The sequence below is a fragment of the Salmo salar genome, chromosome 01, assembly GCF_965601325.2.
Source record: "Salmo salar chromosome 01, fSalSal1, whole genome shotgun sequence".
NCBI classification, from domain to species: domain Eukaryota; kingdom Metazoa; phylum Chordata; class Actinopteri; order Salmoniformes; family Salmonidae; genus Salmo; species Salmo salar.
The window spans coordinates 89,962,563-89,988,246 of NC_138291.1; the positions used below are offsets into that span (position 1 = coordinate 89,962,563).

The 25,684-nt window shown below is 44.4% G+C and overlaps 1 protein-coding gene across 2 annotated transcripts in view; it reads left to right on the top strand.

Annotated features, from left to right (window-relative positions):
• The first annotated feature begins 69 nt into the window (after window positions 1-69).
• Window positions 70-25,684, top strand: part of LOC106609547 (sorting nexin-29) — a 160,498-nt gene continuing 134,883 nt past the window's right edge. Inside the window, exons 1-5 of one of the 2 annotated variants that reach the window (XM_045724039.2) lie at window positions 70-527; window positions 9,399-9,463; window positions 10,042-10,094; window positions 10,174-10,298; window positions 25,452-25,632. In XM_045724039.2, the coding sequence (XP_045579995.1) occupies window positions 521-527; window positions 9,399-9,463; window positions 10,042-10,094; window positions 10,174-10,298; window positions 25,452-25,632 (431 nt within the window). In that variant the 5' untranslated portion in view covers window positions 70-520. The remainder of the gene's footprint in view (window positions 528-9,398; window positions 9,464-10,041; window positions 10,095-10,173; window positions 10,299-25,451; window positions 25,633-25,684) is intronic. The other variant, XM_045724041.2, reaches the window with a different exon arrangement.

Below are 25,684 nucleotides of genomic sequence, written 5' to 3' on the forward strand. Positions count from 1 at the left end.
TGTTTTTGAAAACAAGTGAACGTTTAACACTGATTCAGATCAAAATCGCTCCTAACATGTCATATGACAACAGTGTGTCTGGTCATGTGACCTGCAGCGCCGACGTTGTTTCGCTTTGCAGGCAGTGGCACCGAAGTGTCAAAACGAATTCCTTTTATTACAGCTAAACGATTACCAGAGCCACGACAGTACAGTCGCCGAATCGACCAATGCGGATGGGTTTGTTAGTAAACCATTTTATCTACAAATGTGACTCGGTTGAACTATATAGCGATAAACGGCTACTCGCAGGCCTCTGTAGTTCCAGCCGACCGGAGCAACAGTGGGCCACGGACCGAGGTTGTGTTGATGGGAAGGGAGGGCTGAATCATGGAAGTTGTGCTTTCTGCCACCCAGGGTTCGGTTCGTACAGAATGTGATGAATCGCAATAGAATTCTGGATATCCACCAAGTCGAACCGAAGAGCCATGAACTAGTTTACATGTGGTGTGTCAACTACTAACATACTCGGACTGACAGAATGAACGGTGAGTTGTAGCTAAAAAAAAAATGTACTTTTTGTTCTACTATCACCAGTTGACACCTGGCTTTGGCTTATTGCGCGAATTTTGTCTTATTTACGCACATAGGCCTATTAAAACAGAGGTTTAGAATGGATGACAAAGCGTCATTATCATGTGAGTTCAGGAAGACGTGAAGGATATGACTCTCCACGCGTTTATCTTGAATCTCCCCATGCAAATCTAATTATTTCTTGACTGCATGACACCCTAGATGTCATGAAACAAATTGTTTATCAAAGAAACCCTTCCAATTATAATAGTAAGACTTATTGTATTACTCCCGAGTCCTGACTAGCCCAAGATGGGTTCTTACAGAGCGTAACGTTACCGTAACTCCTTAAGGTCGAAGGAACTTATTTTCATAGCTACACTGGCTGTGGCAGCCAAATACTCAATTTAAATGTGAATCGATTCTCAATTGTTGTACGGTTCTAGAAAAATTGCATTCGTATCAAATACATTTCACAAATGCAAAATATACACTTACTGCTTTATCACAGTTGCAGACACGTTTTTTTCTTCAGTGACCTTTCTGGTGGCATCTTCCATTACACACAGGTGTTTCGAGCATGCTAAATAGATGACGTCCATAAACACGCATTGTAACATGGCGATACAGTGCCTGGCAAAAGTATTCATCCCCCTTGGCTTTTTTTCCGATTTTGTTGCATTACAACCTGTAATTTCAATTGATTTTTATTTGAATTTCATGTAATGGACATACACAAATTGGTGAAGTGAAATGAAAAAAATAACTTATTTAGAAAAAATTATAAACGGAAAAGTGGTGCGTGCATATGTATTCACCCCATTTGCTATGAAGCCCCTAATTAAGATCTGGTGCAACCAATTACCTTCAGATGTCACATAATTAGTTCGATTGCACACAGGTGGACTTAAGTGTCACATGATCTGTCACATGGTCTCAGTATATTTACACCTGTTCTGAAAGGCCCCAGAGTCTGCAACACCACTAAGCAAGGAGCACCACCGAGCAAGTGGCACCATGAAGACCAAGGAGCTCTCCAAACAGGTCAGGGACAAAGTTGTGGAGAAGTACAGATCAGGGTTGGGTTATAAAAAAATATCAGAAACTTTGAACATCCCACAGAGCACCATTAAATCCATTATTAAAAAATGGAAAGAATATGGCACCACAACAAACCTGCCAAGAGAGGGCCGCCCACCAAAACTCATGGACCGGGCAAGGAGGGCATTAATCAGAGAGGCAACAAAGAGACCAAAGATAACCCTGAAGGAGCTGCAAAGCTCCACAGCGGAGATTGGAGGATCTGTCCATAGGACCACTTTAAGCCGTACACTCCACAGAGCTGGGCTTTACTGAAGAGTGGCCAGAAAAAAGCCATTGCTTAAAGTGTTTGCCAAAAGGCATGTGGGCGACTCCCCAAACATATGGAAGAAGGTACTCTGGTCAGATGTGACTAAAATTGAGCTTTTTGTCCATCAAGGAAAACGCTATGTCTGGCGCAAACCCAACACCTCTCATCATCCTGAGAACACCAACCCAACAGTGAAGCATGGTGGTGGCAGCATCATGCAGTGGGAATGTTTTTCATTGGCAGGGACTGGGAAACTAGTCAGAATTGAAGGAATGATGGATGGAGCTAAATACAGGGAAATTCTTGAGGGAAACCTGTTTCAGTCTCCCAGAGATTTGAGACTGGGACGGAGGTTCACTTTCCAGCAGGACAATGATCCTAAGCATACTGCTAAAGAAACACTGAAGTGGTTTATGGGGAACATTTTTATTTGTATTTATTTATTTCACCTTTATTTAACCAGGTAGGCTAGTTGAGAACAAGTTCTCATTTGCAACTGCAACCTGGCCAGGATAAAGCATAGCAATTCGACACGTACAACAACACAGAGTTACACATGGAATAAACAAAACATACAGTCAATAATACAGTAGAACAAAAGAAAACAAAAAGTCTATATACAATGAGTGCAAATGAGGCAATTAAATAGGCCATGGCGGCGAAGTAATTACAACATAGCAATTAAACACTGGAACGGTAGATGTGCAGAAGATGAATGTGCAAGTAGTAGAGTAGAGATACTGGGGTGCAAAGGAGCAAGATAAATACAGTATGGGGATGAGGTTGGTAGATGGGCTGTTTACAGATGGGCTATGTACAGGTGCAGTGATCTGTGAGCTGCTCTGACAGCTGGTGCTTAAAGCTAGTGAGGGAGATATGAGTCTCCAGCTTCAGAGATTTTTGCAGTTCGTTCCAGTCATTTGCAGCAGAGAACTGTTTTGTAAGTGTTTTGCTTTTTACAGCGTGCACTGTACTGTACCTAGGTAGCTAACGTTAGAAGCTAGCACATGTAACTTAGCTACCTGTCTACAGTAACGTTAGCGAATGTGATCGACCAAATATATGGTTCGACTTAGTGTAGCTAACGTTTATGCTTACTAGCTAACTTTAGCTAGCTAGTTAACGTTAGTTAACATGGCCACTAGCTTAATAAACTCAACTCCATTGAGTTCACTAAGTAAGTCACCAGGCCAGGCACGTTTGCCTCTGGGCTCTTGAGACAAAAAGGGGTTCCAAAATTGACAGAAATCCTGTCCAAAAATGACCTCATTAAACAGAAAGGGGCACACCAGACATCCTGATATCTATGAACAAAACTAAATCATAAGTTATGTTGTTTACCTAAAACGGAGGATTTGGTGTCATATAGCTAACGTTACAACATTCGCAGAGTACGACCCTGCCTCACACAGGAAGCAGCGCAGGTCCTAATCCAGGCACTTGTCATCTCCCGTCTGGATTACTGCAACTCGCTGTTGGCTGGGCTCCCTGCCTGTGCCATTAAACCCCTACAACTCATCCAGAACGCCGCAGCCCGTCTGGTGTTCAACCTTCCCAAGTTCTCTCACGTCACCCCGCTCCTCCGCTCTCTCCACTGGCTTCCAGTTGAAGCTCGCATCCGCTACAAGACCATGGTGATTGCCTACGGAGCTGTGAAGGGAACGGCACCTCCATACCTTCAGGCTCTGATCAGGCCCTACACCCAAACAAGGGCACTGCGTTCATCCACCTCTGGCCTGCTGGCCCCCCTACCTCTGAGGAAGCACAGTTCCCGCTCAGCCCAGTCAAAACTGTTCGCTGCTCTGGCACCCCAATGGTGGAACAAGCTCCCTCACGATGCCAGGACAGCGGAGTCAATCACCACCTTCCGGAGACACCTGAAACCCCACCTCTTTAAGGAATACCTAGGATAGGATAAAGTAATCCTTCTAACCCCCCCCCCCCCCCCTTAAAAGATTTAGATGCACTATTGTAAAGTGGTTGTTCCACTGGATATCATAAGGTGAATGCACCAATTTGTAAGTCGCTCTGGATAAGAGCGTCTGCTAAATGACTTAAATGTAAATGTAAACTGGAAGGAAAGACGACCAAAGGAGGAATTGGCTTTGGGGGTGACCAGTGAAATATACCTGCTGGAGCGCGTGCTACGAGTGGGTGCTGCTATGGTGACCAGTGAGCTGAGATAAGGCGGGGCTTTACCTAGCAGAGACTTGTAGATAACCTGTAGCCAGTGGGTTTGGCGACGAGTATGAAGCGAGGGCCAACCAACGAGAGCCTACAGGTCGCAATGGTGGGTAGTATATGGAGCTTTAGTGACAAAACGGATGGCACTGTGATAGACTGCATCCAGTTCGTTGAGTAGAGTGTTGGAGGCTATTTTATAGATGACATCACCGAAGTCGAGGATCGGTAGGATGGTCAGTTTTACGAGGGTATGTTTGGCAGCATGAGTGAAGGATGCTTTGTTGCGATATAGGAAGCCGATTCTAGATTTAATTTTGGATTGGAGATGCTTAATGTGAGTCTGGAAGGAGAGTTTACAGTCTAACCAGACACCCAGGTATTTGTAGTTGTCCAGGTATTCTAAGTCAGAGCCGTCCAGAGTAGTGATGCTGGACAGGTGAGCAGGTGCGGGCAGTGATTGATTGAATAGTATGCATTTAGTTTTACTTGCGTTTAAGAGCAGTTGGAGAGTTGTATGGCATTGAAGCTCGTCTGGAGGTTAGTTAACAGTGTCGAAAGAGGGGCCAGAAGTATACAGAATGGTGTCGTCTGTGTAGAGGTGGAACAGAGAATCACCAGCAGCAAAAGCAACATCATTGATGTATACAGAGAAGAGAGTCGGCCTGAGAATTGAACCCTATGGCACACCCATAAAGACTGCCAGAGGTCCGGACAACAGGCCCTCCGATTTGACACACTGAGTTCTATCAGAGAAGTAGTTGGTAAACCCTGCGAGGCAATCATTTGAGAAACCAAGGCTGTCGAGTCTGCCAATAAGAATGTGGTGATTGACAGAGTCGAAAGCCTTGGCCAGGTCGATGAATACGGCTGCACAGTATTGTCTCTTATCGGTGGCGGTTATGATGTCGTTTAGGACCTTGAGCGTGGCTGAGGTGCACCCATGACCAGCTCTGAAACCAGATTGCATAATAGAGAAGGTACGGTGGGATTCGAAATGGTTGGTAATCTGTTTTTGTTAACTTGGCTTTAGAAGACCTTAGAAAGACAGGGTCCAGATTGTCTAGCCCGGCTGATTTGTATGGGTCCAGATTTTGCAGCTCTTTCAGAACATCAGCTATCTGGATTTGGGTGAAGGAGAAATGGTGGGGGCTTTGGCGGGTTGCTGTGGAGGGTGCTGGGCAGTTGACCGGGGTAGGGGTAGCCAGGTGGAAAGCATGGCCAGCTGTAGAGAGATGCTCATTGAAATTCTCAATTATAGTGGATTTATCGGTGGTAACTGTGTTTCCTAGCCTCGGTGCAGTGGGCAGCTGGGAGGAGGTGCTCTTATTCTCCATGGACTTTACAGTGTCCCAGAACTTTTTTGAGTTAGTACTACAGGTTGCAAATTTCTGTTTGAAAAAGCTAGCCTTAGCTTTTCTAACTGCCTGTGTATATTTGTTCCTAACTTCCCTGAAATGTTGCATATCACGGGGGCTATTCGATGCTAATGCAGAACGCCACAGGTCTGGAGTGAACCAAGGACTATATCTATTCCTAGTTCTACATTTTTTGAGTGGGGCATGCTTATTTAAGATGGTGAGGAAGGCACTTTTAAAGAATAGCCAGGCATCATCTACTGACCGGATGAGGTCAATGTCATTCCAGGATACCCTGGCCAGGTTGACTAGAAAGGCCTGCTCGCTGAAGTGTTTTAGGGAGCGTTTGACAGTGATGAGGGGTGGTCGTTTGGTCGCAGGCCCATTACGGATGCAGGCAATGAGGCAGTGATCGCTGAGATCTTGATTGAAAACAGCAGAGGTGTATTTGGAGGGCGAGTTAGTTAGGATGACATCTATGAGGGTGCCCGTGTTTACGGATTTGGGGTTGTACCTGGTAGGTTCATTGATAATTTGTGTGAGATTGAGGGCATCAAGTTTAGATTGTATGATGGCCGGGGTGTTAAGCATGTCCCAGTTTAGGTCACCTAGTAGCACGAGCTCAGAAGATAGATGGGGCAATCAATTCATATATGGTATTGAGGGCACAGCTGGGGGCAGAGGGGGGTCTATAGCAAGTGGCAACAGTGAGAGACTTGTTTCTGGAAAGGTGCATTTTTAGAAGTAGAAGATCAAATGGTTTGGGTACAGACTTGGATAGTAATACAGAACTCTGCAGGCTATCTTTGCAGTAGATTGCATCACTGCCCCCTTTGGCAGTTCTATCTTGGTGGAAAATGTTATAGTTAGCGATGGAGATTTCAGGGTTTTTGGTGGATTCAGACACGGCTAAGACATCCGGGTTGGCAGTGTGTGCTAAAGCGGTGAGTAAAACAAACTTAGGGCGTAGGCTTCTAATGTTAACATGCATGAAACCAAGGCTTTTATGGTTACAGAAGTCAACAAATGAGAGCACCTGGGTAGTGGGAGTGGAGCTAGGCACTGCAGGACCTGGATTAACCTCCACATCACCAGAGGAACAGAGGAGAAGTTGGATAAGGGTACGGCTAAAGGCTATACGAACTGGCCGTCTAGCACATTCAGAACAGAGACTAAAAGGAGCAGGTTTTTAGGCACGATAGCATAGATTCAAGGCATAGTGTACAGACTAAGGTAGGATGTGAGTACATTGGAGGTAAACCTAGGCATTGAGTAATGATGAGAGAGCTATAGTCTCTAGAGACGTTTAAACCAGGTGATGTTATCGCATATGTAGGAGGTGGAACAACATGGTTGGTTAAGGCATATTGAGCAGGGCTGGAGGCTCTACAGTGAAATAAGACTAATCACTAACCAGGACAGTAATGGATGAGGCATATTGATATTAGAGACAGGCATGCGTAGCCAAGTGAACATATGGGTCCAGTGAGTAGTTGGGCTAACTGGGGACATGGCGATTCAGACAGTTAGCAGGCTGGGGCTAAACAAGCTAGCAGTTAGCAGACCGGGCCTGGCAAGCTAGCAGTTAGCAGACCGGGTTAGCAAGCAAGCAGTTGGCAGACCGGGGCTAGCATTTACATTACATTTTAGTCATTTACTCTTATCCAGAGTGACTTACAGTAGTGAATGCATACATTTCATACATTTTTTTCCCCCCCGTACTGGTCCCCCGTGGGACTCGAACCCACAACCCTGGCGTTGCAAACACCATGCTCTACCAACTGAGCCACACGGGACCAGACTGGGGCAAGCAAGCTAGCAGTTAGCAGACTGGGGCAAGCAAGTTAGCAGACTGGGGCAAGCAAGCTAGCGGTTAACAGACCGGGGCTAGCAAATTAGCCTTTGGGGGAGGTCGCGATGGGGGTAAGCCTGTTTTTGCCTCTTCGTGCGGTGACGTCGATAGACTGGTCGTGGAATTAGTAGGGTTCGAAGTAGTTCTAGGTAGCTAGTAGGCCGTGGTTAGCAGAATGGGCCAAGACATTTAAATGTCTTGGAATGGCCTAGTAAAAGACCAGACCTCAATCCAATTGAGAATCTGTGGTATGACTTAGATTGCTGTACTCCAGCAGAAACCATCCAACTTGAAGGAGTTGGAGATGTTTTGCCTTGAAGAATGGGCAAAAATCCCAGTGGCTAGATGTGCCAAGCTTATAGAGACATACGCCAAGAGACTTGGAGCTGTAATTGCTGCAAAAGGTGTCTACAAAGTATTGACTGGGGGGGTGAATAGTTTTATGCACGCTGAAGTTTTTTTCATTTTGTTGTCTTATTTCTTGCTTGTTTCACAATAAAAAATATTTTGCATCTTCAAGGTGGTAAGCGTGTTGTGTGTAAATCCAAATAATACAACCCCCCCAAAGAAATCAATTTTAATTCCAGGTTGTAAGGTAACAAAATAGGAAAAATGCCAAGGGGGTGAATACTTTCGCAGGCCACTGTATGGCTGTGTGGGATCCCTAACCCTATAAAGGTGTATCAATTTAACCTTTTTGTTTTTAGAAAATTATTTCTTGTTGATCTGAAACACAGGGTCCAATGTGTGTTAATGTTCAGACCAAGCGTCGGGGCTCTTAACAAAACACCCCAGTAAAGAAGACGTCTTCCTCCAATCACTTATGTGTAATGGAACTGAGAGCGATGATCAAGGGCAGAGTCCTGACCATCCTCATGTAGCCCATAACTTTCTCCAAACTATAGCAAACTAAACTCCACTCCATGGTGAAGGAAGTTTCTGTTGAACTCCACCAACGGAGTGGAGCAGAGACCAGACTTTGTGGAATCTCTCTGACTACATAGATTCGCCCAAGGTCAATACTTCAAATTTTTTTAATTACATTTTTTTTAAATTATGAAATGCCTACCTTGTACCTATGTTTGTCCTCTGTAGTTGAGTGCCTTTGTTCGCTGAAATCCATGCTTTCCCAATAAACGTTAATCAAATACAACCACTGACTGTTCCCATTAGGGATGCACGATATATCGGTGAACGTATCGGAATCGGACGATATTAGCTAAAAATGTCAACATCAGTATCGGCCCGATGTCTAGTTTAACGGCGATGTGCAAAACCGATGTCAAAGCTTACGTAATGACGGCACGTAAAATTTTGCAACACAGCATTCCTAACCTAGCCTACAATGTCTGCTGTGTGGATTGAGTAGTCAACAAGTGGAGTAATCATTTGAAAGAGTAAGAACATTTCAGCGAGACAACTCAAAGGAGAAATCCATTAACGCCAATGAATTCCATTGACAATCAACCGTTCTCTGTCGTGGGTGATGTTGGCTTTCCCTGACTGGTCGAGCACCGGTACACATGTTGCCCTACCGGAGTTGCACAGTAATAGCGTCACTGCTATTAGCTTCACAACATACTATGGAACACCATGTGTCTTTGCGTGTCAAAAAATATATTGACGAGTCAAATAACACAGTTCTATTATAGAATGTTGTGTGTTCTGAATTTGCACATGCAAGCCAAGCGCCACCACTACTATCAGTAGCACTGTCAAAGCTGTACAAAAAAGTTTGCAAACACCGGCCACGAATGATGTTTACAGTACCGCATTGGTAATAAAGCATTATTTGTTTGACCGCAACTTCAGGGGTAGCTAGCTTTAGCTTGGTACCTAGCTAGTACCAATACAACCAGCCTGAAAACAATGACCAGTAGAAACTGCAGTCATTTTCATTATTCATAGCAATGATTTAGGAATCCTTGTAAGTATCATATTTCTCTTTGAACACATCATTGTATACATTTCTGATAAGTTTGGTGAAATTGTGGTACAGCTCTCTGATTTAGCCAGAGATGGCTCTTAGGCCAGAATTCTAAGATGAGTTTCCCAAACTGACAGACAGTCATGTTTGTAAGATTGCCCTCCTTCTCCTCCTCAGGCCCTCAGCAGAACGACGCAAAGAGACAACACCTACTGGAGCGGCTGCTGGACTCTGTCAAACAGGTGAGGGTTAATCACAGTTAACCCAGAACAGTCTCTCGTAATTGGTCTGCTGATCGATTAAGTTTTGTGTCCATACATGTTAAGAGAAGAGCGGAATCAGGAGCTACACCCTCTCTCTTTGCAAGTTACTGTCCGAATGTCCCCTCCCCTTCCAACATTTTAAAGATGGTAACATCTGCGAAATTCGTGATTTGTCCAAATAACCCAAACGTCGGAACTACTGCTCATTATCCCACGCATCCCATTCCTTCCAGGTTATGTGAGCCTTCCTGTACGTGACAGGCCAGGTTATGTTATCTTCCTTGTTGCATTCCTTTACTATGGATAATCCCCACTGAAGAGGAGTGCATTACAGCTATGGTCAAATGAGTCATATAATCATAAACTGTTGTAATGATATGCTATTACAGTGTAATTCTATGGTTTCTACTGTTTATAAGGCATGAAATGATACTGTGCCTATTGTTTTTCTAGCTGGTTTGATGTTGTGGTCTGTAGCTGGCAGGCTCCCATTGAGGAAGTAAATGTGTTGTGTCATTGTTATTTTGATAGCCATGTCATTCTTCATGTCTCTTCAGTGCCAAATCCGCTTTGGAGGAAGAAAGGAGATCGCCTCAGATTCCGACAGCAGGTACCAATGAGTTTTATTATTACAAAACTGATATGATTTATTGATGTTGTGTGTGTGATGTATTGTAACTCCCCTGTAGGGTGATCTGTTTGTGTGCCCAGTTTGAGGCTGTCCTCCAGCATGGCTTGAGGAAGAGTAGAGGCCTGGCTCTCACTGCTGCTGCCATAAAGCAGGCTGCAGGCTTCACCAGCAAGACTGAAGCAGGTACAGTCACATGACCTGGAAACTGATTAGTCAGTGATATGTAAAAAAAACCTTTTTCCAGGAGGTACTGGTAATCTTCATCTGCACATTCTTAAAATTAGGTTTGTATTTGGTGTAAAAAAAATATTTTATGTAAAGAATGTAGAAAATAAATATGATATATTAAAACAAATATTGGGTCAGAAAAGAGCTATATGACTGAGTCAGACCATTAGAACCACTGCATCACCATGGTAGTGACAGCTCAGGGTTACAGACTAATATTTAAAGTTCAAAAGCTGCTCTCACTCAAACCATGAAAAGGAATAACCAAAGGAGGCAGCGATGCAAAAATAATATACTTAATTTAATCCACGCTCGAAAGAATATACAAGGTGAAAGTTCAAGGTGCTATGAAAACAAAAAAAGGAGCATGCCAAACATTATCCTGGGAAACTGGAGACCTGAGAAGACTGTACAGTCGTGGCCAAAAGTTTTGAGAATGACACATATTAATTTGAACAAAGTCTGCTGCCTCAGTTTGTATGATGGCAATTTGCATATACTCCAGAATGTTATGAAGAGTGATCAGATGAATTGCAATTAATTGCAAAGTCCCTCTTTGCCATGCAAATTAACTGAATCCCCCCAAAACATTTATTGCATTTTAGCCCTGTCACAATAGGACCAGCTGACATCATGTCAGTGATTCTCTCGTTAACATAGGTGTGAGTGTTGACGAGGACAAGGCTGGAGATCCCTCTGTCATGCTGATTGAGTTTGAATAACAGACTGGAAGCTTCAAAAGGAGGGGGTGCTTGGAATCATTGTTCTTCTTCTGTCAACCATGGTTACCTGCAAGGAAACACGTGCCGTCATCATTGCTTTGCACAAAAAGGGCTTCACAGGCAAGGATATTGCTGCCAGTAAGATTGCACCTAAATCAACCATTTATCGGATCATCAAGGACTTCAAGGAGAGCGGTTCAATTGTTGTGAAGAAGGCTTCAGGGCGCCCAAGAAAGTCCAGCAAGCGTCAGGACCGTCTCCTAAAGTTGATTAAGCTGCGGGATCAGGGCACCACCACTACAGAGCTTGCTCAGGAATGGCATCAGGCAGGTGTGAGTGCATCTGCACGCACAGTGAGGCGAAGTCTTTTGGAGGATGGCCTGGTGTCAAGAAGGGCAGCAAAGAAGCCACTTCTTTCCAGGAAAAACATCAGGGACAGACTGATATTCTGCAAAAGGTACAGGGATTGGACTGCTGAGGACAGGGGTAAAGTCATTTTCTCTGATGAATCCCCTTTCCGATTGTTTGGGGCAACCGGAAAAAAGTTTGTCCGGAGAAGACAAGGTGAGTGCTACCATCCTAGCATCCTGAGACCATTCATGTGTGGGGTTGCTTCTCAGCCAAGGGAGTGGGCTCACTCACAATTTTGCCTAAGAACACAGCCATGAATAAAGAATGGTACCAACACATCCTCCGAGAGCAACTTCTCCCAACCATCCAGGAACAGTTTTGTGACGAACAATGCCTTTTCCAGCATGATGGAGCACCTTGCCATAAGGCAAAAGTGATAACTAAGTGGCTCGGTGAACAAAACATCGATATTTTGGGTCCATGGCCAGGAAACTCCCCAGACCTGAATCCCATTGAGAACTTGTGGTCAATCCTCAAGAGGCGGGTGGACAAACAAAAACCCACAAATTCTGACAAACTCCAAGCATTGATTATGCAAGATTGGGCTGCCATCAGTCAGGATGCGGCCCAGAAGTTAATTGACAGCATGCCAGGGCGAATTGCAGAGGTCTTGAAAAAGAAGGGTCAACACTGCAAATATTGACTCTTTGCATTGACTTCATGTAATTGTCAATAAAAGCCTTTGACGCTTAGGAAATGCTTGTAATTATACTTCAGTATTCCATAGTCACATTTGACAAAAATATCTAAGGACACTGAAGCAGCAAACTTTGTGGAAATTAATATTTGTGTCATTCTCAAAACTTTTGGCCAAGACTGTACTCGCATCACTAGGAGAGAACGGCTGTGACGAGTGTCTACTCTCCACCCAGGAAATAGAGGCTGTAGGACTGCTAGAGAAACAAGGTGCAGATACTGGCTATGAAAACAGAGGGTTATGCATATTTAGTACACTGCTTAAAAAAATAAAGGGAACACTAAAATAACACATCCTAGATCTGAATGAATGAAATAATCTTATTACATACTTTTATCTTTACATAGTTGAATGTGCTGACAACAAAATCACACAAAAATAATCAATGGAAATCCAATTTATCAACCCATGGAGGTCTGGATTTGGAGTCACACTCAAAATTAAAGTGGAAAACCACACTACAGACTGATCCAACTTTGATGTAATGTCCTTAAAACAAGTCAAAATGAGGCTCAGTAGTGTGTGTGGCCTCCACGTTCCTGTATGACCTCCCTACAACGCCTGGGCATGCTCCTGATGAGGTGGCGGATGGTCTCCTGAGGGATCTCCTCCCAGACCTGGACTAAAGCATCCGCCAACTCCTGGACAGTCTGTGGTGCAACGTGGCGTTGGTGGATGGAGCGAGACATGATGTCCCAGATGTGCTCAATTGGATTCAGGTCTGGGGAACGGGCGGGCCAGTCCATAGCATCAATGCCTTCCTCTTGCAGGAACTGCTGACACACTCCAGCCACATGAGGTCTAGTATTGTCTTGCATTAGGAGGAACCCAGGGCCAACCGCACCAGCATATGGTCTCACAAGGGGTCTGAGGATCTCATCTCGGTACCTAATGGCAGTCAGGCTACCTCTGGCGAGCACATGGAGGGCTGTGCGGCCCCCCAAAGAAATACCACCCCACACCATGACTGACCCACCGCCAAACCGGTCATGCTGGAGGATGTTTCAGGCAGCAGAACGTTCTCCACGGCGTCTCCAGACTCTGTCAAACGTGCTCAGTGTGAACCTGCTTTCATCTGTGAAGAGCACAGGGCGCCAGTGGCGAATTTGCCAATCTTGGTGTTCTCTGGCAAATGCCAAACGTCCTGCACGGTGTTGGGCTGTAAGCACAACCCCCACCTGTGGACGTCGGGCCCTCATACCACCCTCACGGAGTCTGTTTCTGACCGTTTGAGCAGACACGTGCACATTTGTGGCCTGCTGGAGGTAATTTTGCAAGGCTCTGGCAGTGCTCATTCTCCTCCTTGCACAAAGGCGGAGGTAGCGGTCCTGCTGCTGGGTTGTTGCCCTCCTACGACCTCCTCCACATCTCCTGATGTACAGGTCTGTCTCCTGGTAGCACCTCCATGCTCTGGACACTACGCTGACAGACACAGCAAACCTTCTTGCCACAGCTCGCATTGATGTGCCATCCTGGATGAGCTGCACTACCTGAGCCACTTGTGTGGGTTGTAGACTCCGTCTCATGCTACCACTAGAGTGAAAGCACTGCCAGCATTCAAAAGTGACCAAAACATCAGCCAGGGAGCATAGGAACTGAGAAGTGGTCTGTGGTCACTACCTGCAGAACCACTCCTTTATTGCCTATAATTTCCACCTGTGTCTATTCCATTTGCACAACAGCATGTGAAATTTACTGTCAATCAGTGTTGCTTCCTAAGTGGACAGTTTGCTTTCACAGAAGTGTGATTGACTTGGAGTTACATTGTGTTGATTAAGTGTTCCCTTTATTTTTTTGAGCAGTAACATACATACATACACACACGAAATTGACCTCCATAGTCCATATGTGGCACTAGGGGCTATGTTGATGTTCCCAGAGAGTGAACAGGGAGACGGCACAAAAAGGACACCACTCCCCTGCCTCACTGGAATGAGGTTCATATAGCACTGGATTTAAAACCAAAATTCATACTGAGTGAACCAGGTTCCGAACCAGTGCAAAGACAAGTCCTTTGAAAGATTTAATTTGACAAATAGATATGACTTACATTATAATCTTAAAATACTATTTACAATCATTTGTGTGTAGCACTCCTACCTTGGCATCCATGGCTGCACGGGCCTGTTTCTGTGTCTCCTCTAAGAGGGTCAGGTGGTTAATGTTAGAGGTGTAGATGGGCAGAGCTACTGATGACTGGCTCTTCAGGTGGATGATCTTAATCAATGGTCCTTTCTGCAAAGCAGTAAGAGAGCAGCCATCTAGTCTCAAACATGTACTTTCACGCATACCTTTTTTAGGTCAACTTCATTTCTGCAAAAAACATTTAATGGTACAGCCAAAAGCATTGCTATCCTGTGTATAGCATCTGATTGTGGCCTCTTGTCAAAGGCCTTGCTTTGTTGTGGCGTGGGAGGCACATGGGTTTAATGTACCACAGTACTACAGGCCCAGTAAACTCACCCCAGACAACAGTTCTCGAAAGCATTTTCAGACTGGGCCCAAACATTTATTTAACATTGAGTATACCTGACCATAATACGTGTAAATATCTGTAGTGACTGGATACAAGTCATTAGTGAGCTCGAGGATCCCTGGCAGCAAACTCACCATGCGTAGTTTGGTCACAACGGTGCTAACAGCCGATTCGATATTCTCGGCTATTTCATCTGCAGCCATCCCAGAGTGGGCCACACGAGCCATGCTAAAAAAATCAGTATTGTCTTGCATTAGGAGGAACCCAGGGCCAACCGCACCAGCATATGGTCTCACAAGGGGTCTGAGGATCTCATCTCGGTACCTAATGGCAGTCAGGCTACCTCTGGCGAGCACATGGAGGGCTGTGCGGCCCCCCAAAGAAATGCCACCCCACACCATGACTGACCCACCGCCAAACCGGTCATGCTGGAGGATGTTTCAGGCAGCAGAACGTTCTCCACGGCGTCTCCAGACTCTGTCACGTCTGTCGCATGTGCTCAGTGTGAACCTGCTTTCATCTGTGAAGAGCACAGGGCGCCAGTGGCGAATTTGCCAATCTTGGTGTTCTCTGGCAAATGCCAAACGTCCTGCACGGTGTTGGGCTGTAAGCACAACCCCCACCTGTGGACGTCGGGCCCTCATACCACCCTCATGGAGTCTGTTTCTGACCGTTTGAGCAGACACATGCACATTTGCTGCCTGCCACTTGTGTGGGTTGTAGACTCCGTCTCATGCTACCACTAGAGTGAAAGCACCACCAGCATTCAAAAGTGACCAAAACATCAGCCAGGAAGCATAGGAACTGAGAAGTGGTCTGTGGTTACCACCTGCAGAACCACTCCTTTATTGGGGGTGTCTTGCTAATTGCCTATAATTTCCACCTGTTGTCTATTCCATTTGCAGAACAGCATGTGAAATTTATTGTCAATCAGTGTTGCTTCCTAAGTGGATAGTTTGATTTCACAGAAGTGTGATTGACTTGGAGTTACATTGTGTTGTTTAAGTGTTCCCTTTTATTTTTTTGAGCAGTATATTTAGATTTAGTAAAAAACGTAAAGAAATAGAAATCTGCTCTCTCTTTCTGAGGGAAGCCCAGCACCTGTTGGCGTTTCTTAAAATAATCAGTGGTACAATTCCAACAGACAATAACGATTTATTTAGTTAAGTTATACTGCTCTAGTTCGTCCTCTTGCTGGTACTTGGATGACTGAAAAGGTTTTCTTTAAGCTGCAATACATAACGTTTTGGTCAACCTGACCAAATTCACATAGAAATGTGAGTTATAGATCTGTCATTTTAATTGAATGCAAGTCTAAGAAGTGGTAGATTTGTTCTAGGTGTGTTATTTCTATGCTTCCCATTCTTAAGTTTTGTTTTTGCGTCTTTTACTTTCGGTTTTGCACATCAGCTGAAAATACAATATTTACAGAAATATTGACGTCTTGATTTTGGCTAAAGTAATGCTTAGCAGTGTTAAGTTCATTTAGAATGCACACTTTCTTTAACCTAATTGTCAACTTGTATGGGTTATGTATTTGGGATGTTTTCAGAGTATTTTGAACGCTTTCAGACAATGCGATTAATCACGATTAAAAAAAGAACTTGAATTAACTGATTAAGTCTGACCGCCCTAGTTTTATCCAAGGGAGAGAAATTACAATACTTCAAGTTCATAGATACAGTATGATGTAAAGATGATACTTAAAAAATAAACTTTATTGGGCCTCTCCCTTAGCCCGTCCGGTCCTAGTTAACAAAGCCTTGGTGATGATAGAGAGAGAACTCTGGGACACAGCTAACATAATGAGTGTTTAATAAGCCCAGTTCTACACACTAAAATGGGCTGTTAACAGATTTGTGATCTTAATTTGAGCCAGTTTGCTCCAGCAGGAGAATAGTCTTGCAGCAACAGGAAATGCAAATTATTATGTGGATTGTAATTCCTGGATATTTTTGTAGGGGTTGTTACATTTTTTGTAAGGGAAAATGAAGTCTGAAATTGCAAAGTTCAGAAGCCTTCTTAAACCTCAAAGACACTACAAGTTTTAAATGTCCTGCATTGCAGGAAAGTTCTCCTGCAACAGTGTGATCAAATTAAGATCCTACATCTGTAACACCATTGTTCTAAGACCATATGGAAATGCTATGCTATAGAGAGACCTCCATAGCAGTTATTCACACTAATTATCAAGCACTTGAAAACTTAGGTGAGGTGTTGGGTGACTCTATCCTCTGGGGTGTTGCTGAGGTCTTGATGAAAAAATGAGGAAAATTAGGAAGCTGTGAAACACAGCTAATGGTTGAGTTGGATTTACATGGCCCGGTGCCACGGGTGGGCGGAGTTTGCTTATTTTAGACCATTTCATTGGTCCTTAAGTGAAATCTCCACCCACCCAGGGCACCGGGTCATGCAAAATGAACTCCACCCATTAGTCAGGGGATAAAAAGGACTGTTTAAAACTCTGCATAGATGGTCTTTTACTGGCTGCTCTGTGACCTTTGACATGGCCTTCAGAAGCTTCATTTGTTATGAAATGGCTTTAATGTTGTGGAGTTTAAAATCATTTCTATCTGTGTTAGATTTATATCCTCTAACTTGGAATTAGCAAGCAGTGAGTGGACATTAACTTTCTTTTTGGTGCATCATTCTCTCCTCTTCTCTCACTCAATTCAATTTGTCTTTATTGCCATGGGAAACATATGTTTACATTGCCAAAGCAAGTGAAGTAGATGTGAAATAAAAAATGTACAGTAAACATTACACTCACAGAAGTTCCAAAATAATAAAGACATTTCTAATGTCATATTATGTCTATATACAGTGTTGTAACGATGTGCAAATAGTTAAAGTACAAAAGGGAAAATAAATATGGGTTGTATTTACAATGGTGTTTGTTCTTCACTAGCTGCCCTTTTCTTTTTGGCAACAGGTCACAAATCTTGCTGCTGTGATGGCACACTATGGTATTTCACCCAGTGTGTGTATATATATATATATATATGGGAGTTTCTCAAAATTTTATTTGTTTTCAATTTATTTGTGTATCTGTGTAATCTGAGGGAAATATGTGTCTCTAATATGGTCATAAATTTGGCAGGAGGTTAGGAAGTGCAGCTCAGTTTCCATCTCATTTTGTGGGCAGTGTGCACATAGCCAGCCTGTCTTCTCTTGAGAGCCAGGTCTGCCTACTGCGGCCTTTCACAATAGCAAGGCTATGCTGGCTGAGTCTGTATTGTTGTGAATTGTTCAACATTTTATTTTTATTTCACCTTTATTTAACTAGGTAGTCCAGTTGAGAACAAGTTCTCATTTACAACTGCGACCTGGCCAAGATAAAGCAAAGCAGTGCGACAAAAACAACAGAGTTACACATGGTATAAACAAACGTACAGTCAATAACACAATAGAAAATCTATGTACAGTGTGTGCAAATGTAGTACGATTAAGGAGGTAAGGCAATAAATAGGCCATAGTGGCGAAATAAATATCAATTTAGCATTAACACTGGAGTGATAGATGTGCAGATGATGATGTGCAAGTAGAGATACTGGGGTGCAAAACAAAATAAATAAATAACAATATGGGGATGAGGTAGTTGGGTGGGCTATTTACAGATGGGCTGTGTACAGGTACAGTGATCGGTAATGTGCTCTGACAGCTGATGCTTAAAGTTAGAAAGAGAGATAAGGCTTCAGTGATTTTTGCAATTCGTTCCAGTCATTGGCAGCAGAGAGCTGGAAGGAAAGGCGGCCAAAGGAGTAGTTGGCTTTGGGGATGACCACTGAAATATACGTGCTGGTGCGTGTGCTACGGGTGGGTGTTGCTATGGTGCTTTACCTAGCAAAGACTTATAGATGACCTGGAGCCAGTGGGTTTGGCGACGAATATGAAGCGAGGGCCAGCCAAGGAGAGCATACAAGTCGCAGTGGTGGGTAGTATATGGGTATTTGGTGACAAAACGGATGGCACTGTGATAGACTGCATCCAATTTGTTGAGTAGAGTGTTGGAGGCTATTTTGTAAATGACATCGCCGAAGTCAAAGATTGGTAGGATAGTCAGTTTTATGAGAGTATGTTTGGCAGCATGAGTGAAGGATGCTTTGTTGTGAAATAGGAAGCCGACTCTAGATTAAATTTTGGATTGGAGATGCTTAATGTGAGTCTGGAAGGAGAGTTTACAGTCTACTCAGACACCTACGTATTTGTAGTTGTCCACATATTCTAAGTCAGATCCGTCCAGAGTAGTGATGCTAGTCGGGCAGGCTGGTGCGGGCAGCAATCGGTTGAAGAGCATTTATTTAGTTTTACTAGCGTTTAAAAGCAGTTGGAGGCCACGGAAGGAGTGTTGTATGGCATTGAAGCTCGTTTGGAGGTTTGTTAACACAGTGTCCAAAGAAGGTCCAGATGTATACAGAATGGTGTCGTCTGCGTAGAGGTGGATCAGAGAATCAACAGCAGCAAGAGCGTCATCATTGAGATATACAGAGAAAAAGAGTCGCCCCGAGAATTAAACCCTGTGGCACCCCCATAGAGACTGACAGAGGTCCAGACAACAGGTCCTCCGATTTGACACACTGAGTTCTATCTGAGAAGTAGTTGGTGAACCAGGCAAGGCAGTCATTTGAGAAACCCAGGCTATTGAGTCTGCCATTATGAATGCGGTGAATGACCAAGTCGAAAGCCTTGACCAGGTCGATGAAGACGGCTGCACAGTACTGTCTTTTATCGATGGTGGTCCCGATTCTCTAGCCCAGCTGATTTGTAGGTATCCAGATTTTGCAGCTCTTTCGCAACATCAGCTGTTTGGATTTGGGTGAAGGAGAAGCGGGGAGGAATTGGGCAAGTTTTTGCGTGGGGTGCAGAGCTGTTGGCCGGGGTTGGGGTAGCCAGGTGGAAAGCATGGCCAGCCGTAGAAAAATGCTTATTGAAATTATATATTATTGTAGATTTATCTGTGGTGACAGTGTTTCCTAGCCTCAGTGCAGTGGGCAGCTGGGAGGAGGTGCTCTTATTCTCCATGGACATTATAGTGTCCCAAATCTTTTGGGAATTAGTGCTACAGGATGCAAATTTCTGTTTGAAAAAGCTAGCTTTAGCTTTCCTAACTGCCTGTGTATATTGGTTCCTGACTTCCCTGAAAAGTTGCATATCGCGGGGGCTATTTGATGCTAATGCAGTACGCCACAGGATGTTTTTGTGCTGGTCAAGGGCAGTCAAGTCTGGGCTGAACCAAGGGCTATATCTGTTCTTAGTTGAATTTTTTTTTGAAAGGGGCATGCTTATTTAAGATGGTGAGGAAAACACTTTTAAAGAATAACCAGGCATCCTCTACTGACGGGATGAGGTTAATATCCTTCTATGATACCCGGGCCAGGTCGATTAGAAAGGCCTGCTCGCTGAAGTGTTTTAGGGAGTGTTTGACAGTGATGAAGGGTGGTTGTTTGATGGCAAACCCATTACGGATGCAGTCAATGAGGTAGTGATCGCTGAGATCCAGAGGTGTATTTAGAGGGCAAGTTGGTCAGGATGATATCTATGAGGGTGTCCATGGTTATGGTCTTAGGGTTGTACCTGGTAGGTTCCTTGATAATTTGTGCATCTAGCTTAGATTGTTAAGCGTATCCCAGTTTAGTTCTCCTAACAGTACGAACTCTGAAGATAGATGGGGGCAATCAATTCACATATGGTGTCCAGGGCACAGCTGGGGGCTGAGGGGGGTCTATAACAAGCGGCAACAGTGTGAGACTTATTTCTGGAAAGGTGGATTTTTAAAAGTAGAAGCGCAAACTATTTGGGAACAGACCTGGATAGCATGACAGAACTCTGCAGGCTATCTTTGCAGTAGATTGCAACACCGCCCCCTTTGGCAGTTCTAACTTGGCGGAAAGTGTTGGATGGACATTTCTGAATTTTTAGTGGCCTTCCTAAGCCAGGATTCAGACCCGGCTAGGACATCAGTGTTGGCGGAGTGTGCTAAAGCAGTGAATAAAACTAACTTTGTGAGGAGGCTTCTGATGTTAATATGCATGAAACCAAGGCTTTTATGGTTGCAGAAGTCAACAAATGAGAGCGCCTGGGGAATAGGTGTGGTGCTGGAGGCTACAGTGCCTGGGTTAACCTCTACATCACCAGAGGAACAGAGGAGGAGTAGGGTAAGGGTACGGCTAAAGTCTATATGAACTGGCTGTCTAGTGCTTTGGGAACAGAGCATAAAAGGAGCAGATTTCTGGGCATGGTTGAAAAGATTCCGGGCATCATTTACAGACAAGGGTATGGTAGGATGTGAGTACAGTGGAGGTAAACCTAGGCATTGAGTGACGATGAGAGCGGTTGTGTCTCTGGAGGCACCAGTTAAGCCAGGTGAGGTATCCACATGTGTGGGGACAAAAGAGCTATCTAAGGCGTGTTGGGCGGGGCTGGGGGCTCTACAGTGAAATAAAACAACTAACCTAAACAGCAGTAGACAAGGCATATTGACGTTAGGGAGAGGCATGAGTAGCCGAGTGATCATAGGGTCCAATGAGCAGCAATAGGTGAGTCAGGGAGACGTTCGGTAGTCGCTACTACGCTACGCGAGCTGGAGACACGGTGATTCAGAAAGCTGGTGGGCCGGGGCTAGCTGATGGGTCTTCGGCAAAGTCGCAACGGAAAAGCCTGTTGAAACCTCCACGGATGGTTACGTCAGCAGACCAGTCGTGATGGATTGGCGGGGCTCCGTGTCGGCATTTAAGGGTTCAGGCCAATTGGCAAAAGAGGTATTGTAGCCCAAGAATTAGCTGGTATACCAATTCGGCTAGCCAGGAGATGGGCATAGCTCAAGGCTAACTGGTGCTTGCTTCGGGACAGAGGTGTTAGCCAGCATTAGCCACTCAGGTTGCAGCTAGCTAGCTGCGATGATCCGGTGTAATGGTCCAGAGCCTGCGGTAGGAATCCGGTGATGTGGTAGAGAAAAATAAGTACGATATGCTATGGGTTGATATCGCGCTGTGCGGACTGGCAGGTATTGACCGAGCTGAAGCTGGCTGGTATCCGAGTTAACTGACTACTAGCTAGTTAGCTGGCTAGCTTCAGATGGGGGTTCCAGTTCTACAGTATAAAAATAGCAGATCCGTACCACATTGGGCGAGGCGGATTGCAGGAAAGTATATTCAGTCTGTAGATGGAAAGTGAGATTAAAATATATACGAAAAAAATTAGGAAAATTACTTTTTACACGGGACAAGACAAACACACGTCCGACTGCTACACCATCTTTGTTTACTGCACTGTTGGAGCTAGAAACACAAGCATTTCGCTACACCTGCAATAACATCTGCTAAATATGTGTATGTGACCAATAAAATGTGATTTGATTTGACATAGTCAAATCTTTCCTTAAGTTTGAGTCAGTGGTCAGGTATTCTGCCACTGTGTACTCGTTGTTTAGGGCCAAATAACATTCTATTTTGTTGATTATTTCCAATGTGTCAAGTGAATATCTTTTTGTTTTCTCATGATTTGGTTGGGTCTAATTGTTTTGCTGTCCTGGGGCTCTGTGGGGTCTGTTTGTGAACAGCTTGCTTAGGGGATTCTTCTCCAGGTTCATCTCTCTGTAGGTGATGGCCTTGTTAAGGAAGGTTTGGGAGTCGCTTCCTTTTAGATGGTTGTAGAATTTAACGGCTCTTTTCTGGATTTTGATCATTAGCAGGTATCGGCCTAATTCTGCTCTGGATAGATTATTTGCAGAATTCTGCATGCAAAGTCTCAATTTGGTGTTTGTCCCATTTTGTGAATTCTTGGTTGGTGAGCGGACCGCAGGGCAATGGGTTCTATAATTAATTGAAGTATTTTTAGCCAGATCCTAATTGGTATGTCACATTTTAAGTTATTTTTGATGTCATAGAAGGCCCTTCTTGTCTCTCAGATCGTTCACAGCTTTGTGGAAGTTACTTGTGGTGCTGATGTTTAGGCCGAGGAATGTATAGTTTTTTGTGTGCTCAAGGGCAACGGTGTCAAGATGGAATTTGTATTTCTGGTCCTGGCAACTGGATATTTTTTGGAACACCATTATTTTTTGTCTTAGTGAGATTTACTGTAAGGGCCCAGGTCTGACAGAATATGTGCAGAAGATCTAGGATGCTGCTGTAGGCCCTCCTTGGGTGGGGACAGAAGCACCAGATCATCAGCAAACAGTAGACATTTGACTTCAGATTCTGAACTCAGCAAAAAAAGAAACGTCCCCTTTTCAGGACCCTATCTTTCAAAGATAATTCGTAAAAATCAAGAACATGTTCATAAACATTTCATGAACATGCACCTTTTGGAACGGTCGTTAAGACAGTAACAGCTTACAGACGGTAGGCAGTTAGGGTCACAGTTATGAAAACTTAGGACACTAAAGAGGCCTTTCTACTGGCTCTGAAAAACACCAAAAGAACGATGCCCAGGGTCCCTGTTCATCTGCGTGAACGTACCGTAGGCATGCGGACTGCAGATGTGGCCAGGGCAATAAATTGCAATGTCCGTACTGTGAGACGCCTAAGACGGCGCTACAAGGAGACATGACGGACAGCTGATCGTCCTCGCAGTGGCAGACCACATGTAACAACACCTGCACAGGATCGGTAGATCCGAATATCACACCTGCGGGACAGGTACAGGATGGCAATAACAACTGCCCAAGTTACACCAGGAAACGCACAATCCCTCCATCAGTGCTCAGACTGTCCGCAATAGTCTGAGAGAGGCTGGACTGAGGGCTTGTAGACCTGTTGTAAGGCAGATCCTCACCAGACATCACCGGCAACAACGTCGCCTATGGGCACAAACCCACCGTCGCTGGACCAGACAGGACTGTCAAAAAGTGCTCTTCACTGACGAGTCACGGTTTTGTCTCACCAGGGGTGATGGTCGGATTTGCATTTATTGTCGAAGGAATGAGCGTTACACCGAGGCCTGTACTCTGGAGCGGGATCGATTTTGGAGGTGGAGGGTCCGTCATGGTCTGGGGCGGTGTGTCACAGCATCATCGGACTGAGCTTGTCATCGCAGGCAATCTCAACACTGTGCGTTACATGGAAGACATCCTCCTCCCTCATGTGGTACCCTTCCTGCAGGCTCATCCTGACATGACCCTCCAGCATGACAATGCCACCAGCCATACTGCTCGTTCTGTGTGTTATTTCCTGCAAGACAGGGATGTCAGGGTTCTGCCATGGCCAGCGAAGAGCCCAGATCTCTATCCCATTGAGCACGTCTGGGAACTGTTGGATCGGAGGGTGAGGGCTAGGGCCATGCAGGTGCCTTGGTGGAAGAGTGGGGTAACATCTCACAGCAAGAACTGGCAAATCTGGTGCAGTCCATGAGGAGGAGATGTACTGCAGTACTTAATGCAGCTGGTGGCCACACCAGATACTGACTGTTACTTTTGATTTTGACCCCTCTCCCCTCTTTGTTCAGGTACACATTATTCCATTTCTGTTAGTCACATGTCTGTGGAACTTGTTGAGTTTATGTCTCAGTTGTTGAATCTTGTTATGTTCATACAAATATTTACACATGTTAAGTTTGCTGAAAATAAACGCAGTTGACAGTGAGATGACGTTTCTTTTTTTGGTTTAGTAGGGTGAGGCCGGGTGCTGCAGACTGTTCTAGTGCCCTCGCCAATTAATTGTGTGTGTGTGTGTGTGTGTGTGTGTGTGTGTGTGTGTGTGTGTGTGTGTGTGTGTGTGTGTGTGTGTGTGTGTGTGTGTGTGTGTGTGTGTGTGTGTGTGTGTGTGTGTGTGTGTGTGTGTGTGTGTGTGTGTGTGTGTGTGTTGAAGAGGGTGGGCCTTAAGCTGCATCCCTGTCTCACCCTGTGGAACGAAACGTGTGTTTTTGCCAATTTTAATCGCACACTTGTTGTTTGTGTACATGGATTTTATAGTGTATGTTTTTCCCCCAACACCACTTTCCATCAATTTGTATTGCAGACCTTCATGTGAAATTGAGTCGAGCTTTTTTCAAATCAACAAATCATGAGAAGATTTTGCCTTTGTTTTGGTTTGTTTCTTTGTCCATTTGGGTGTGCAGGGTGAATACGTGGTCTGTCGTACGGTAATTTGGTAAAAAGCCAATTTGACATTTGCTCAGTATATTGTTTTCACTGAGGAAATGTACGAGTCTGCTGTTAATTATAACATTTACAGACCACAAATTCCAATTGGCTATACTAGGAGACAAAGTTGACCCCAATCACTACCGTGGGATATTCGTGAACAGCAACCTTGGGAGGATCCTCTGCATTATCAATTACATTGTGCTGATTTCTGATGTGCTGTTCCTTTTTTTCCGTAGTGTATTTCTGTATTGTTTTAGTGATTCACCATAGTGAAGGCATACACTCAGGTTTTCTGGGTCTCTGTTTTTGGTTGGATAGGTTTCTCAATTTCTTTCTTAGGTTTTTGCATTCTTCATCAAACCATTTGTTTTTGTTTAATTTTTGTAGGTTTTCTGCTTGAATTTAATTATTTTTTGATAGGGAAGCTTACTGGTTTTCTACTGCCAAGTTTACACCTTCATTATTACAGTGACACGTTTTGTCCAAGGAGTTGTCTAAAAGGGATTGAATTTGTTGTCTAATTGTTTTTTTTGGTACGTTTCCACACTACTTTCCTTTCATCTATAGCATTTCTTAATATTATTCAGTTCCTTTGGCTTTGATGCCTCGTGATTGAGTATTGCTCTGTTCAAGTAGTGTGATTTTTGCTGTGATCTAATAGTGGGCTGACTGTGAACGCTCTGAGAGACTCTTTTTTTTTTTTTTTTAATCTTTCGGTCAGAGCTGACGTTCTGGTTCTATGTGAAGGAATATCTGAACCACCATGAGCTGCAGCGGTTCTACTCCCTGAGACACATCTCCTCTGAGTTGGGCCGCGGCCGAGCCTGGCTCCGCTGTGCCCTCAATGAACACTCACTAGAACGCTACCTACACACGCTGCTTGCAGACCGCACGCGCCCCGGGTAAGTGCGTGTGTGTATTTATCTTAGGTGTGTGTGTGTGTGTGTGTGTGTG